We start from the raw sequence: 15,956 nt of genomic DNA on the forward strand, positions 1-15,956 counted from the left end.
AGTTTAAATATACTAGGACGTGCCCGTACGTGGCGTACCCGTACCGTACCCGTACCGTACCCGTACCCGTGACGTGCCCGTAATGAATATGTACAAAATATAAATATGTATGTACTACAATCGATCGTACCTTACAACAATCAACACAGATTGCAACGTCAAATAAATGAATACGCTCTCAAATGTGCCGTCCGAGGCAGCGTCTGCTCGCCACGTTCAGCGTCACTATGACTATCCGTAAGTCCGGAAGTGACGTCCTCATTTGACTGTCCGGAAGGTCGCAAATCGCAGTTACGATGAATCGCAAATTAGTTTTAATTAGTTTTAAAACATAGTTTAACGGCAACATAGTTTTCCAACGTGAAATAAATGAATACGCTCTCAAATGTGCCGTCCGAGGCAGAGTCTGTTCGCCACGTTCGGCACACGTGATAGCTCGCTGCTCTCTGATTGGTTGAATCGTTTTTTGGACATAGCTCGGTAACTACTTCTCCGATTAATATGAAACCTTGAAAAGGCACATCCTCGTGTCCCCAGCAATATACCTGGCAAGTTTAAAGTATATCGGACCCGTGGTTGTCGAGAAACAGCGGTCACAGACAAACATACATACATACATACATACATACATACATACAAACATACAAACATACAAACATACAAACATACACACAGAGATTACTGGAATTATAGATAGATTCCACTGTTTTGTCAAATCTCATAGTTCGCTGAGAGAACTACAATTCACAACATTACACACCTACACCATGACATGAAAATGATCCGACTCATTATTATTGTTGTTCCCCTTGTACCATGAACTCATTGTGCTTACTTACTTAACAATCAAAAAAACCTTCAAACTTTTTTCTGGTGATTATGGAGACAAATTTGGAATGCTCGAAATGCTTAGTTACCTCTGCCACCAAAGGTGGACGGAGGTTAGGTTTTCACCCTGGATTGTCTGTGAGCACGATATCTCAAAAAGGTGTGGACGGATTCGGCCGAAACTTTGTAAGTGAGTTGGACAGGTGACAAGAACAAGTGAATTAGATTTTGATTAACGTCTGGATGCAGATCCGGCCTATCAGTGGGTTACAAAAGGTGGAATGCTCTGCCTGGCGACGTTCATGTTGCGCCATTCTGGCTCATGTTGTGATCCTTTCATTGGAAGAGGTGCACCAATCACCATTTCCAAGTATTAAATTGGTGAACATTTGAGTGGTGCACAAAAGATAGATATTTGAAAATCAAAATTATGCATTTTTATGTGGACTATTACTACAGGAGTACACTTTTCAAAACAATGTTAAAAATCCCTTATTTGTACTTCCAGGTTGAAAGCACCATTCAGGAAACAAAGTACACCATGTTGCTCCTGCTGCATATCATTCCTCTTTGTTGCAATGCTGTGCGTAAGGTAAGAAACCGGGACTATTTTCAAGGTTTTTTATGCCTACGCCGACAAAGTTGCCACAGGCATTATGTTTATGGTCTGTCCATCCGGATGTCCGGTTTTCTGGATGTCTGTCCGTCCATGATAAGAACAGCTGAAGGGATCTAAGTCAAAGTTGGTACAAGTATGTATAATGATAGAAAGATGAAATGATTCGATTATTTAGTGAAGAGGTCAAAGGTCAGAGGTCCCATTAGGTAAAAATTCTGTTACTGAGCTAATTTGTGAACCAATGATGGGATTTTGACCAAACTTGGTATAAGTATATATTATGATGCAAGGATGAAATGATTTGACTTTGGCATCAAAGGTCAAAACTCAAAGGTCAGAGTCTGTAATAGGTTTTTGTTACCACAATAACTTAAGAATGGCTGAAGGAAACCAAGTCAAACTTAGTATAGTATAAGTCTGTACAATGATGTTTTTTTTCCTTCTGTATACTAAGTTGAGACTCATATAAGAGCTAACGCGTAGAAACATATAATAAAGGGAGTGAGAGACAAGAGGGGAGAGAGAGCGAAGCACAACAACAGTAGGGGACAGGGACATCGGGAGATCTGTGGAAGAGATAAACGGATTCAAATATGGGATCAAGAGGTCAAAGGCCAAATGTCCAATTCGGTAAAAATTCTGTTACCGCACTAACCTGTGAACCAGTGATGGGATTTTGACCAAACCTGGTACAAGTATATATTATGATGCACAGACAACTGATTAGATTTGGGCATCAAAGGTCAGAGGTTATGTCAGGTAAAATGTGATACATGAGAACATTTTAAAGGACTCAAATACAATTTGGTAGAAGCATGTATAAGTATAATGATGTAATAATGTGGGCGGAGGAGTGTGGTATTGGCTTAGCGGTTAGGGTGCCGGCTTGGTATCCTAGGATACTGGGTTCGAATCCTGGTCGATCGTTGAATTAACGCCATTGGGGGGGGTACTCAGCTTGTCATCCTTCCGAGGTCGGCAAATTGAGTACCAGTTCACTGGTAATTCCCTGTGTGTCGTAAGAGGCGATTAACAGGGCTGGTCTGCAGGAATGGCATCCGGCCATAAAACATTGCTTCAAAAAGGGGACCACAGTGCCTGAAAAAGGCCAACGCCTGCTCTGCGGGGAAAAATGGCCTCTACAGGTGGTTCTTCCTCTTCTTAATGTGGGCGGAGGCATATCGGTTGACGTCGCAATTTCAGAGGTCCGTTCTAATCATATTCTGTAAAGCATATCTGTCTGTGTGTTGAGATTTGCTCTTGAATCTATATAAATAAAACACAGTTTGTGTGTGTGTTACCTATAGACTCCTAAACGGAGAGGCTCACGTACTTGATATTTGGCATAGACATGGCCATTGGGCCTGGGAAGGACATGGCCTGCCTAAAAATGACCTCCCATGACGAGATCCATGTTTTTTTATTCATATTTAACTTAGCGCATTTGAGAAGAATTCTGGTATTGACACTTTCTGGAGCATCGAAATATCTATAAAGCTCAGTTGACTTTTTGCTCCACCAAATAACAGCGAAACGGAGTTGAGTAAAAGGGTGAAACTTCTACAGATGCTGTGATAAATAACTACCTCTGTCGGTTTGAATGTTTGAAAGAGAATAGACGTCTGGATCAATTTTTTGAATTAAATGTATATCCCGATTTATATATTCCCCTTCCCCCTCTCTCTTCCCCTCCTCTTCCCCCCTCCCCCTCCACCCCTTCCCTCCCCTCCCCCTGCTCCTCCCTCCCCTTCTCCCCCTCCCCTCCCTCCCCCCATCCTCTTCCCCCCTCCCCTCTCCTCCCTCCCCCTCCCATCCCCTTCCCCCCTCCCCTCCCCTTCCACCCTCCTTCCCTACTCCTTCCCCCCCTTCCCTCCCCTTCCCCCCTCCCCTCCCCTTCCCCCCTTCCCCTCCTCCCCCCCATTGCCCCCGCCCCCTCCCTTCCCCTCCTCTTCCCCCCTCCCCCTCCCCCTACACCCCTCCCATCTCCTTCCCCCCTCCCCTCCCCTCCCCCTCCATCCCTCCCCTCCCCTCCCGTCCCTTCCCCTCCCTCCCCTCCACCCCCCTCCACCCCCCTCTCCCCTCCCGTCCCCTCCCCCCGTCCCCTCCCCCCTCTCCCCTCCCGCCCCCTTTCCCCCTCCCCTCCCCTCTCCTCCCTCCTCCCCTCCCATCCCCTCGCCCCTCCCCTCCCCTCCCCTTCCACCCTCCTTCCCTCCTCCTTCCCCCCTCCCCTCCCCTTCCCCCTCCTCCCCTACCTCCCCTCCCCTTCCCCCTCCTCCCCTCCCCTTCCCCCCTCCTCCCCTCCCCTTCCCTCCTCCCCTCCCGTCCCTTCCCCCTCCACCCCTCTCCTCCCCTCCCCCTGCCCCTCCATCCCCCCCTCCCCTCCCACCCCTTCCCCTCCCTCCCCTCCCCTTCCACCCTTCCCGCTCCCCCCCTCCCCCGCCCGGCAACGCCGGGTACTTCTGCTAGTATTCAATAGAGCGACTTGCATGGTGCTGGCTTTTCATGTGCAGCATTTAATATCCACCTGAAGTTGCTCTTTAATATCCATCTGAAGGGGTTTCTATACTTGGAAAAGTCAGTCTTCCACAAGCATAATAATCTGAAGCTGTTAGATCAGATATGTGTAGGTCATCTAAACCCTAAGAAGTTAAATGATTATCTGATGTTCGGCACTGTATTGGGATAAACTTTTGTGGTGCATTGAGGTCATTGGGACTGGCAGAATGACCTAGAAGTACGCACACTCACCTCTAATCTGTCAATAGCCTGATTTTGAATCTTGATCCAGCTATAAACTGCCATCTCTGGTGTTTCACATGCAGAGTGATATGGTACCACCAAGACCCTGCCTGGACCAGGCATCCCTCCACACTGGATGACCAAGCAAGGAGGAGACTTTTCAGAAAGGCCACCAAAAGGCGAATGGCAACTTTGAAAGAGCTAGAGGCCTTTATGGTAAAGTCTGGTCACTGTGTGCATGTGACAACAATATCCCAAGCACTCCACAAGTCCGGCCTGTATGGTCGGGTGGCAAGAAGGAAGCCATTACTCAAACAGAGCCCACCTTGAGTCCAATTTAAGGTATGCAAAAAAAACCACTCTGGAGATTCTGCAGCCATGTGGCAAAAAGTTTTGTGGTCTGACCAAGATGGAACGTTTTGGCCTAAATGTAAAACGTCACATTTGGCGCAAACCCAACACAGCACATCGCGCAAAGATCACCATCCCTTCTGTGAAGCATGGTGGTGGCAGCATCATATTATGGGGATGTTTCTCATCAGCAGGGACTTGTCAGGATAAAAGGGAAAATGTAGAGAGAAAAATACAGAAAAATCCCAGAGGAAAAGCTGCTGTCATCTGCAAGAAAGCTAAAATTGGGTCGGACGTTCACCTTTCAGCATGACATCGACCCGAAGCACACAGCCAAAGTCACACTGGAGTGGCTAAGGAACAAAAAGATAAATGTCCTTGAGTGGCCTAGTCAGAGCCCTGACCTAAATCCAATCGAAAATCTGTGGCATGAATTGAAGATTTCTGTCCATCAACGCTCCCCACACAACCTGACTGAGCTTGAACAATTTTGTGCAAAAAAATGGGCAAATATTGCCCAATCAAGGTGTGCAAACTTTGTAGAGACCTATCCCAACAGACTCACACCTGTAATTGCTGTCAATGGTGTCTCCAACAAGTATTAACTCAGGGGGGTGAACACTTATCCAACTGAGATATTCTAGTTTTGTGTATTTAATTAATTTTCTGTAATTTGTAAAATTTGTTTTTCACTTGGAAGTTGTGGGTTACGATGTGTAAATAAAGGTGGAAAATGTCTGATTTAATGCAATTTAATTACTGGCGATAGTCAACAAAAGGTGAAAAATTTGAAAGGGGGTGTAGACTTTCTATAGACGTTGTATATATATATATATATATAATATGCATGTTTACAAAAATGAAGTACATCTTTAGCTAATATTCACTATTCATCAACTCCTTTTAAATCATTATAAATGGTATGACCAAACAAGCAAGCATACATAGATTATGAAACTCATTAAATAAAATTTGATAGTTAACGTCAGAGATCGTAAATTCTTTCCTTTAATCATAAATAAGTGAAGGAGTAGCGCTGGGCCCTCCTTACCACGGAAGATAGATGGCCTGGTTTTCAATGTTCTCTTGGTGGAAAGTCTGCAAGATCATGCAAGGTCATGCTGGTACCACCCAGTTCATAGTCAGGTTCACTATGTCAATAAATTATATTTCGTTCAAAATCATGGTAGATTAGCAAACCTATACATTTTTGGAAACGTTATTACATGGAAAATCTGAAAATCAATGTTTACATTTGGAGAGATACCTGTATGGCGGCCATTTTGGATTTTCAAAATGGCCACTGTAAAATACATATTTTGTTCTATTTCTGCCTCTAATTACCATAAAAACTTTTTAAAATATACTAAACCTATATTTTCAGGGACAAGGAATCCAATGAAAGTATCAAATTAGTGCTATGTGGCTGTAGAAGATTGACTATAATAATTCAGCTTTTACTCGTGGCTGTCGAAGATTGTCTACTATAATTCAGCTTTTACTTGCGGCTGTTGAAGATTGACTACGATAATTCAGCTTTTACTCACGGCCTTAGAAGATTGACTTCTATAATTCAGATTTTAATCACGGCCGAAGAAGAGTGACGACTATAATTCAGCTTTTACTCGTGGCTGTCGAAGATTGACGACTATCATTCAGCTTTTACTTGCGGCTGTTGAAGATTGACTACGATAATTCAGCTTTTACTCACGGCCTTAGAAGATTGACTTCTATAATTCAGATTTTAATCACGGCCGAAGAAGAGTGACGACTATAATTCAGCTTTTACTCGTTGCTGTAGAATATTGACGACTATAATTCATTTTTTACTCGTGGCTGTAGAAGATTGACTCCTATAATTCAGCTTTTACTCGTGGCTGAAAAAGATTGACTACTATAATTCAGCTTTTATTCGCGGCTGTAGAAGATTCACGAATATAATTCAGCTTTTACTCGTGGCTGTAGAAGATTGACTGCTATAATTCAGCTTTTGCTCATGGCCGTAGAAGATTGACTTCAATAATTCAGCTTTTACTCGCGGCTGCAGAAGATTCACTCATATAATTCAGCTTTTACTCGTGGCTGTAGAAGATTGACTACTAGTCAGGTTCACTATGTCAATAAATTATATTTCGTTCAAAATCATGGTAGATTAGCAAACCTATACATTTTTGGAAAGGTTATAGCATAAGGAAACTAAAAATCAATGTTTACATTTGGAGAGATACCTGTATGGCGGCTATTTTGGATTTTCAAATTGGCCACTGTAAAATACATATTTTGTTCTATTTCTGCCTCTAATTACCCTAAAAACTTTAAAAAATATACTAAATCTATATTTTCAGGGACAAGGAATCCAATGAAAGTATCAAATTAGTGCTATGGGGAATGGTAAGACACGAATCAAAGGTTTTGAATTGCAAAATACTGTCTTTATATTCGCGATAAGTTGCATAATCAAATACATGTTATCATTTTGTACAGGCAGTTAATAACATCAAAATGTGTCACAATAATTCATATCACCAAACATACACAGGCAGTCAGAAAAATCATATATACATATGCAGTCAGTATAACTTCACATCTACACAGGCAGTCAATGACAAAATATACACAGGCAGTCAATGGCATCAAACATACACGATTACAGAATATGCCATTTAGAGTTCGTCATCACTGTCCTGTGTGTCGTATCCGACAATATAGTCCGCATCGTTTTCACAGTCCGTTCCACACAAGCAAAGGTCGGTCAAATTGATTGGCAAATCGAATTGGTCGAATGGTCGATCGAATCGAATTCGATGAATCGAATCGAATCGATCGAATTGGTCGAATGGTCGAATGGTCGATCGAAATGATTGGTCGAATGGTCGAATGGTCGAATTGGTCAAATGGAATTGGTCGATTGGTCGAATTGGTCGAATCGAATTGGTCGGAATTGGCAAATGTAAACATTGATTTTCAGATTTTCCATGTAATAACGTTTCCAAAAATGTATAGGTTTGCTAATCTACCATGATTTTGAACGAAAAAACATAGTGAACCTGACTATCAGTTTGTTCTTCGAGAGGTCGAACCCATACTCATGTTCATTTGCATCCAGCAGTGGTCTCGCTGCTCCGGTACCCTTCGCGATGCTCCATGATATAGGCCCAAGTGGCAGGTCCTCTCTGCCGCCACCACCATTTTGACCTTACCTCTTAATGGCTCATGTTACCTGCATTTATAAATGATCACCCACAATGATGTGGCCTCAAATAATATCACCAACGTTCCCCAAACAATTATGCCACTTTTTCCACCCACCAGTCCAGGTGTTTCTGTCATTGTAAAATATACCATAGGTGGCACTCTCGGACAACAAGTCTGCATGTTGGGAGGAAAAACAGGTGAGGCAGGGAATCTTCTGTTCATCCCCCTTCCTCCTTCCCTTTTTAATTGAGCATTTGACAGCCATTTACCCATGATGTTTGAAGCAATTACTTATGATCTGGTGGTATTTGCTTCCAGTTAGGATTTAGTGCAGAACAAGTCAAGGCTACTGGAATAACAATGCATGATGACAGCTTTGGAATCTAAATTGCTTCCCTTTAGACCCCTTTTAGCCTTCTTCTCAAAGCTGCCAGAGATCAATGAATGGAATCGTTGTATTGTTGATATTTTTCATTTACTGAAGGTTAAGATTACCCAAAAGACAATACAGTGTGAGATAGGTTTGATATAATCACAAACATCAAGTACATGAACAAACTTTTATAATGAAAAATATATCTGCAACATTCTACGTACAATAACAAATATATAAATCACTCCAAATACATCCAACCACTGCCCCGGGTCGAATCCCCACCCCACCCCTTCCACCTCCTCTAATCTTACTATAATTCACCAAATGTCTGTCTGTCTGTTCCCAGGTACCGCAAAAACGACTGAACCGATCACAACGATATTTTGAGTGGGTAATCCTGGGACCCCCTGGAGTAAATTGCCTATTTTGTTTTTCCAATTTTCCCCCAATTTTCCAATTTTTCAATTTCCAATTTTTCCAATTTTCCAGTTTTTCCAAACACGATGTAATAATATTTACCGATATGAACAGTGATGTGGCTTTTCTTGAAATTCTACAAATACTGTTTAGATTTTGATGATTTGTGTGTGATATGATTTAACGGATGTTTATATGAATCGTTTAAAATAAAAAAGCCTTCAATTTCTGATATTTTGTCTTTTCATTTGGGCCTCCCAATTGAAGCCCCGCCCATAGGGCGGGTACCGTTGCTAGTAGCTCAAAACATGAAGATGTTAGTTGTAAAATAAACTGGATAATAATCCGATATAGTAATTCCTGGGTCTAATCCAAGTTGTTAACTATCAAGTGCAGACTTCTGCAACAGGTACTGTATGTCCTCCCTCCCAGAACTAGTAATGGAATAACTTTCTATGCAACCTCTTCTGTTCCTCTCTTGGAACACTTTATTGGCAAAGCCCATATCTATATTATAATAGGCGAAGGTGATTCTGTCTGTCTGTCTGTCCGGGGGTGTGGCTTACTCCGTTTACAGAGTAGCTCCACCCATTCTTGGAGAGGCTTCATGTAAACAAATATCCACCATTTTATTAACTCGAATAGCTTTGAGCTGAGGCCTGTTTAGTTAGGCCCGTGCTGTCTTTCTCTCTCACACAGGTTTAGTTCAACTCTAATTCGATATATCATTTCATTTTTAAGTCGCTAACATCGTTTTAGACTCGGTTGAAAAAAAAACGGGAAGAGAATCCCATGAAAGTTTCCATTTATAGAACGAAATGATTTCTCAAAGGCCTGTAAAATAAAGCGCATTCATTGAGTCACCCTCACGATTTAATCTCGAATTCACCATCTGATTTAATTTTTATCGATGGTTTTAGACTCAGTGTCAGAAATAATTATTGAGAACATTCACGCACACACGGGAAAATGCAGGGATATATTTTTTAAAATCGCGTCACGATGATACACGAAAATACACCGCCTAAAATAACAGTCAGGGAAAATGACGACATATATTAAAGAATATTAAAAATTCGCTTTTTCTTTTCCGTTAAGATATATTACTTTTACTTTTGCACAAAAACGACATATATTTCTTCGTTCTTATTTCATTCAACATTATTATCGGGAAGTAAAAACTAAAATATGTTTCAGGAAATTACCGACAGATATTTCTTCGGTTTTTTTTTTTTTAGTTATTTGCGGATACACTTTAAATAGGTTTATTTGAAATCTTTAATTTTCACAAACTAATTTACTTGCCATTTCATGATTATGAGACACTTCCTCTTGAGGATCGTGACAATTCATGCGTTGCGGGGAAACTTCCATTTCCAAAATGAATGAGACGGGAGAGGAGCGAGGAGCAAGGAGCTGGAGAGTTAGGAGCGAGTTGTTGGAGAGCGAGGGATTGGAGAGCGAGGAGCTAGGGGTTGGAGAGCGAGGAGCTAGGGTTTGGAGAGCGAGGAGCTCGGGGTTGGAGAGCGAGGAGCTAGGGGTTGGAGAGCGAGGAGCTAGGGGTTGGAGAGCGAGGAGCTAGGGGTTGGAGAGTGAGGAGCTAGGGGTTGGAGAGCGAGGAGCGAGGGGTTGGAGAGCGAGGGGTTGGAGAGCGAGGAGCTAGGGCTTGGGGAGCGAGGAGCTAGGGGTTGGAGAGCGAGGAGCGAGGGGTTGGAGAGCGAGGAGCGAGGGGTTGGAGAGCGAGGAGCGAGGGGTTGGAGAGCGAGGAGCGAGGGGTTGGAGAGCAAGGAGCGAGGGGTTGGAGAGCGAGGAGCGAGGGGTTGGAGAGCGAGGAGCGAGGGGTTGGAGAGCGAGGAGCGAGGAACTAGTGGTTGGAGAGCAAGGAGCTAGGTGTTGGAGAGTGAGGAGCAAGGAGTTGGAGAGTGAGGGCCGATTGGAGAGGAGAGTGAGGAGCAATTGGAGAGGAGAGTGAGGAGCGATTGGAGAGGAGAGTGAGGAGCGATTGGAGAGGAGTGAGGGGAAGTATTGGAGAGGAGTGTGAGGAGGTATTGGAGGGGAGTGTGAGGAGGAGTGGGATTGGAGAGGCGTGAGGGTAGAGAGAAGAGAGTGTGAGGTGGAGAGGAGTGAGGGGTCACATATCATGTGAAATAAATAAATTGTGTTCATTACACCATTTATGGATCTGATGAATTGCCAGTAACCATTTTGTAAAATTTAACGTGCAGCATCTAAATCAAGATGTCCAAATGTCACACACGTCCATGCCCGTGGGATTCTCATGGGTGACCCCACTAGACTGCAGCAAGAAAAAGAATGAGGCGGGAGAACCTGACCCTCGACGAACGTGATCACAGACTGGCACAGGATGCTGCTGCAACAACGATGAGGAGTGTTGGCGAGGAGCGAGGGGTTGGAGAGGAGTTCGGGGTTGGAGAGTGAGGAGCTAGGGGTTGGAGAGTGAGGAGCTAGGGGTTGGAGGGTGAGGGGCTAGGGGTTGGAGAGGAGCGAGAAATTGGAGAGGAGTGAGGGGTTGGAGAGTGAGGAGCGAGTTGGAGAGTGAGGAGCGAGGGGTGGGGAGAGTGAGGAGCGATTGGAGAGGATAGTGAGGAGCGATTGGAGGGGAGTGTGTGGAATTGGAGAGGAGTGTGAGGGATTAGAGAGGGGTGTGAGGGATTGGAGAGGAGAGGAGGTATTGGAGAGGGGTGTGAGGAGGTATTGGAGAGGGGTGTGAGGAGGTATTGGAGGGGAGTGTGAGGAGGAGTGGATTGGAGAGGCGTAAGCGTGGAGAGAGGAGAGTGTCAGGTGGAGAGGAGTGAGGAATCATATGTGAAATAAATAAATTGTGTTCATTACACCATTTCTGGATCTGATGAATTACCAGTAACCATTTTGTAAAATTTAATGTGCAGCATCTAAATCAAGATGTCCAAATGTCACACACGTCCATGCCCGTGGGATTCCCATGGGTGACCCCACTAGTATTTCTATATCTGACTATTTTAATGGAGAACCACGACGATGCAGACAGAATATGGCTGTTTGCACAGGCCAACAAGCAGGGATTGCAACCTGCCCTCACACAAAAGGATTCCGCCTGGGAATAATTCCACAAAATCCTACTTGCTCTCATATACCGGTTTTTCTATCGCACTGGCAGCTATATCTTATCAATCCTCGGGACTGGATAAAACACTGACTCCTGTGGAGAAAGCATCCCGCATTCTCAAATTAGAAAGATAAACCGACTGAGTGCAATTTTAGTTAATTCCATGAGGCTTGCGATAAGTGTGTGTCCATCCTGAAGCAGGTGAGAAAACATCATCTTGCAAATCTCAAGGCTGAACTCACCAACCAGTCTCCTTCTTCCAGGTCATGGTGGAACCTTATCAAGTCCATCTCTGGTGTGTGCTACGTCTCCACACCCTCCCTCACCTCAAACTGCATAACTGCAGACTCGGCCCGAGATAAGGCCGAATGTCTAAACTCTGTGTTTATCCTCCTTTGGCCACCTCTCAACAGCCTGGAGGTCAGCAAGCATCACTCTTGCAAACAAACCACAATGGTGCAAAAGCAGATACAAAGCAGTCATATCAACAACATACCAGTCACCTTACTTCCATTTACAAGCACAGACAGGAATCCATAACTGCTTCTGATGTCGTCTTTCCTACTTTCAAATAGCCTGATCTCTAATCATCCTTTTGAATTCTGTCCCACTAATTCAACTCTGGACATGCTGCTGCTCCTCACTCAGAAATGGTTGCAATGTTGGAGGCCTCAATTCTCAATGAAGAGGTCAGGACTGTCCCTTTGGACATTTTGTGACCATTCAACATAGTCTGGCATCCCATGTTGCTTGCCAAGCTGTACATTCATCCCCCTTCCTTCTTAGATTTCTGACTATCCCCTCTCATGTATTCAACAAGTCGCTATCAATGGAACACTCCTCCACTCTCCCAATGGGGATTGGAGTTCCCCAATGAAGTGTGTTGAGTTTTTTTTTTTTTTTTTTTTTTTTTGTATACAAGATCGAGGCTCGTGAAAGAGCGAATTCCCCAGTCTTGTTCCTCCTCTATATAAATAATCTTGCTGATGCTCTGGAAAACCCTCTCTCCCCTTTTGCAGACAACTCCACATTGTGTCATTCAATACCCTCTGCCTTGCAAATTGCAGCTGCATCACTCTATGCTGATCTGTAATTAATTAGATGCTAGGCTGATAAATGGAACGTGTCCTTCAATCCTCGATAATCTCACTGCCTCACCCTGTAACTCTAGAAAGATTGTCAAACTAACCCATCTTTTTCCATAGTCAGCCAATGGAAGAGGGTCAGTATTTTGAACCTGTAGGCCTAACCATCAGACATGACCTCTCCTGGACCAACCACGTAGCAGAGCCAGTTACATATTGAGAATCCTCCATTGATCCAAATATTTCCTTGGAAATTCAGAGCTACTTACAATCTACAAGGCATTTGTCCTTAGCTTAATGGAATACTGCTCTACCCTGTGAGATGGCACCCCAGCATCACATCTGCCTCTCCTGGATTCCATGGAATCTAAAGCTCTCAACATTATTGGAATCTCCTGTGGTGAGACCAAAGCACAAGGTCTCATACTTTCACTGCACTGGCTGGTCGATGGTCTTTCTGGTTTTTTTTACTGCCTCTTCTTCTCCAATATTTTCCCCTGTTTCTCTCTCAGTCCTCTGACCCACTCCAGAAACTGCAGTACGCATGACTTCTTTCAGTAACTTCCTTCTCATTAAACGTCCACAATCCAGGCTGACCACATCCAAACGCCTTTGCTCCTCACTTCTTCCATCGAGGGAGCCACCTTCAAGAGGCAACTCTTTCCCACTTTTCCCTTCAGGGCTCCAAGTAGGCAGTACAACAACCTTTCATGTATCTATCTGTATGTGCTCCATCATTCTCATGAGTCAGTTTTTCCACATATCGCGTTGGGGGAGGGTTGAGGGGAAGGGAGCTAGGTGCAGGAAATGTATCAGAGGTAAGGTGACTTTCAGGCCACCCTGTACATAGAGTTAAAAATAACTTTTACCTAATCTTGTTCAAGAGCATGCAAGTGATTCTTTTGTTTGGCCCAGGTTGCAAAATCTTACTTCACTTAATTAATGTCCTCAATTTATTTTTCCTTGGGAGAAAGATCCAAGGTGCAGCAGCAAATCATTTCTCTCCTCGCTACTGTGTACGAAACGATTCATACTGTTATGTCGGAGGGGGTACAAATCAGGTAGCATGTTAAGTTAGCGTGGTCCATGTGTGCGCGAAGGTTAGAACTTATTTTGTAACGAGAGACCCATTAGAGTGAAGTTGGCCTGTACCTTTGTGTGCCAGGAGGGGTGGTATAGTTGATAGAGGCATTAGACAGGAAAGTGTAACTCATACGTGTCTTCTCTGTAACGTTAGACAAGGTAGGAGAGCGGTGCATTTGGATGTGTCCTTGTGTTTGGGCCAATAAACCCCCATAGTGGCCTGTGCTCTGAGCACAAGGTGTCTGGCGTGACAGTGGCCATTAGAAGGGCCCCCGAGGACATGCTACCATTGGCACATTGCAAGGTGAAGTATCAATGGTTCGGGTGGTACTGTTGGCAACACCTCGTCAGGGTGGGTGGCCGCGAAGGTGGAAGTGAGGTGTTAAAAGGCCGTACATGGACTCGTTAGGGTGGTTCCCGCTCTTCTCTCCTGCACTCTGCTACTCTCTACTTGATATTTTTGAAACCGAGTGGCTTGCAGCTGTAGGGCAAGCCGAGTTGGTCGGAGCCCAGGACTCTTACCCTCTCTCCGGGGTTGGTGTCATCAACGCAGAGGGAGCACACCTGCGTGGATGCTGGTGTGCTGATATGTCCTTCATACTGGAGTCCTGCCTAGGGTTACCATACATCCGGTTTTTCAGACATGTCCTCCTTTTTGGTCCTTAATTCTCCATCCAGCCAGGTTTTTAAAACATCGACAAATGTCTGTGATTTTGCCATTTAAGATTTGGGATTTTTTTTAAACCTTATTTAAATGGTTAAACCATTTTTGTACATTTTCGTATGGTATTAAAATGCAGTTATGTAATGTTTGGACCAGGATAGCTTGGTATAAGTCTGTACTACTCCGTCATGGCGCAATGAACATGTTCGAACAACACGCGTCCACTTCCTGTCCAACCTCGCAGTGAGAGAGTCCATTGGCGTGCTCTCCATGAATCAGTGTCTTTTCCGAGTCCGTACTGTTGTACCATATTTACATTTGTTTGATTTTATTTTGATTTTCTTCTTTACAATGCCAAAACGAGAGTGTAAATTCGCTGCAGAACTAAAGACAAAATTCCAGTGTTTTTGAAACGGTAGGGAAGAATTGGAAGCCGAGTGCTTGGTATAGTATGTATAGCTGGTACGTACGTCTCTGTGGCAAATAAAGGTGCAAATAAAGGATAAAGGTACAATCTCATGTGGACTGGGGCAAGCACAATATTTCCAGTAATAATTCAGTATTTGCTAGAAGAACAGTGGTTTGCACTCACAATTAATTAATTAAGGCCCGAAAGAAGGACTGGTGAAAGGAATGGACTTACGACACGTAAAGAGGTACTTTGAAATTTGAATAATTATAACTGTTTTTTAAGGCCATTACACTTATCATCAAGTTTTTTGAGGCCATAACACTTATCATCCACCAAAGGTGGTTATGTTTTCATCCCTGTCTGTCTGCTTGTCTGTCTGTGAACATAATATCTCAAAAAGTTGTGGACGGATTCGGACCAAATTTGGCAGAGATGTAGCGTATGTGACAAGCACGAAATGATTAGATTTTGGTGGAGATCCGGATTCGGATCCGGCTACTAGAATTTTAAAAGTAATTATTTACCATTGGGAGATCGGACCACGTACGATATATATATATATATATATATATATATATATACATGTGTATATATATATATATGTATATATATATATATATATATATATATATATATATATATATATAAATATATATATATAAATATATATAAATATAAATATATATATATATATATATATAAATATATATATATATATATATATAAATATATATAAATATATATATATATATATATATATATATATATATATATACACACATATATATATATATATATATATATATATATATATATATATATATATATATATATATATATATATATATATATATATATATATATATATATATATATATATATATATATATATATATATATATATATATATATATATATATATATATATAGCAGGATATCTGAAAAAGTAATGGATAGATTTGGACAAACCTCGGTGGACAGGTTGGGTGTCTGACAAGGACGATTCGATTTGATTCTGGTGAATATCTGAATATCTGAATATGGATTCGGATACGAGAATTATGTAATATTTAAGTGATTC

General features: G+C 42.7%; 1 protein-coding gene across 1 annotated transcript in view; it reads left to right on the forward strand.

Moving 5' to 3' along the window:
• CTNNAL1 (catenin alpha like 1) overlaps positions 1-15,956 on the forward strand; it is a 673,107-nt gene that overhangs the window by 628,695 nt on the left and 28,456 nt on the right. Inside the window, exon 18 of the mRNA XM_068123645.2 lies at positions 1,337-1,420. Within this exon, the coding sequence (XP_067979746.2) occupies positions 1,337-1,420 (84 nt within the window). The remainder of the gene's footprint in view (positions 1-1,336; positions 1,421-15,956) is intronic.

Source organism: Myxine glutinosa, chromosome 7, assembly GCF_964187855.1.
Source record: "Myxine glutinosa chromosome 7, kmMyxGlut1.1, whole genome shotgun sequence".
NCBI lineage: Eukaryota > Metazoa > Chordata > Myxini > Myxiniformes > Myxinidae > Myxine > Myxine glutinosa.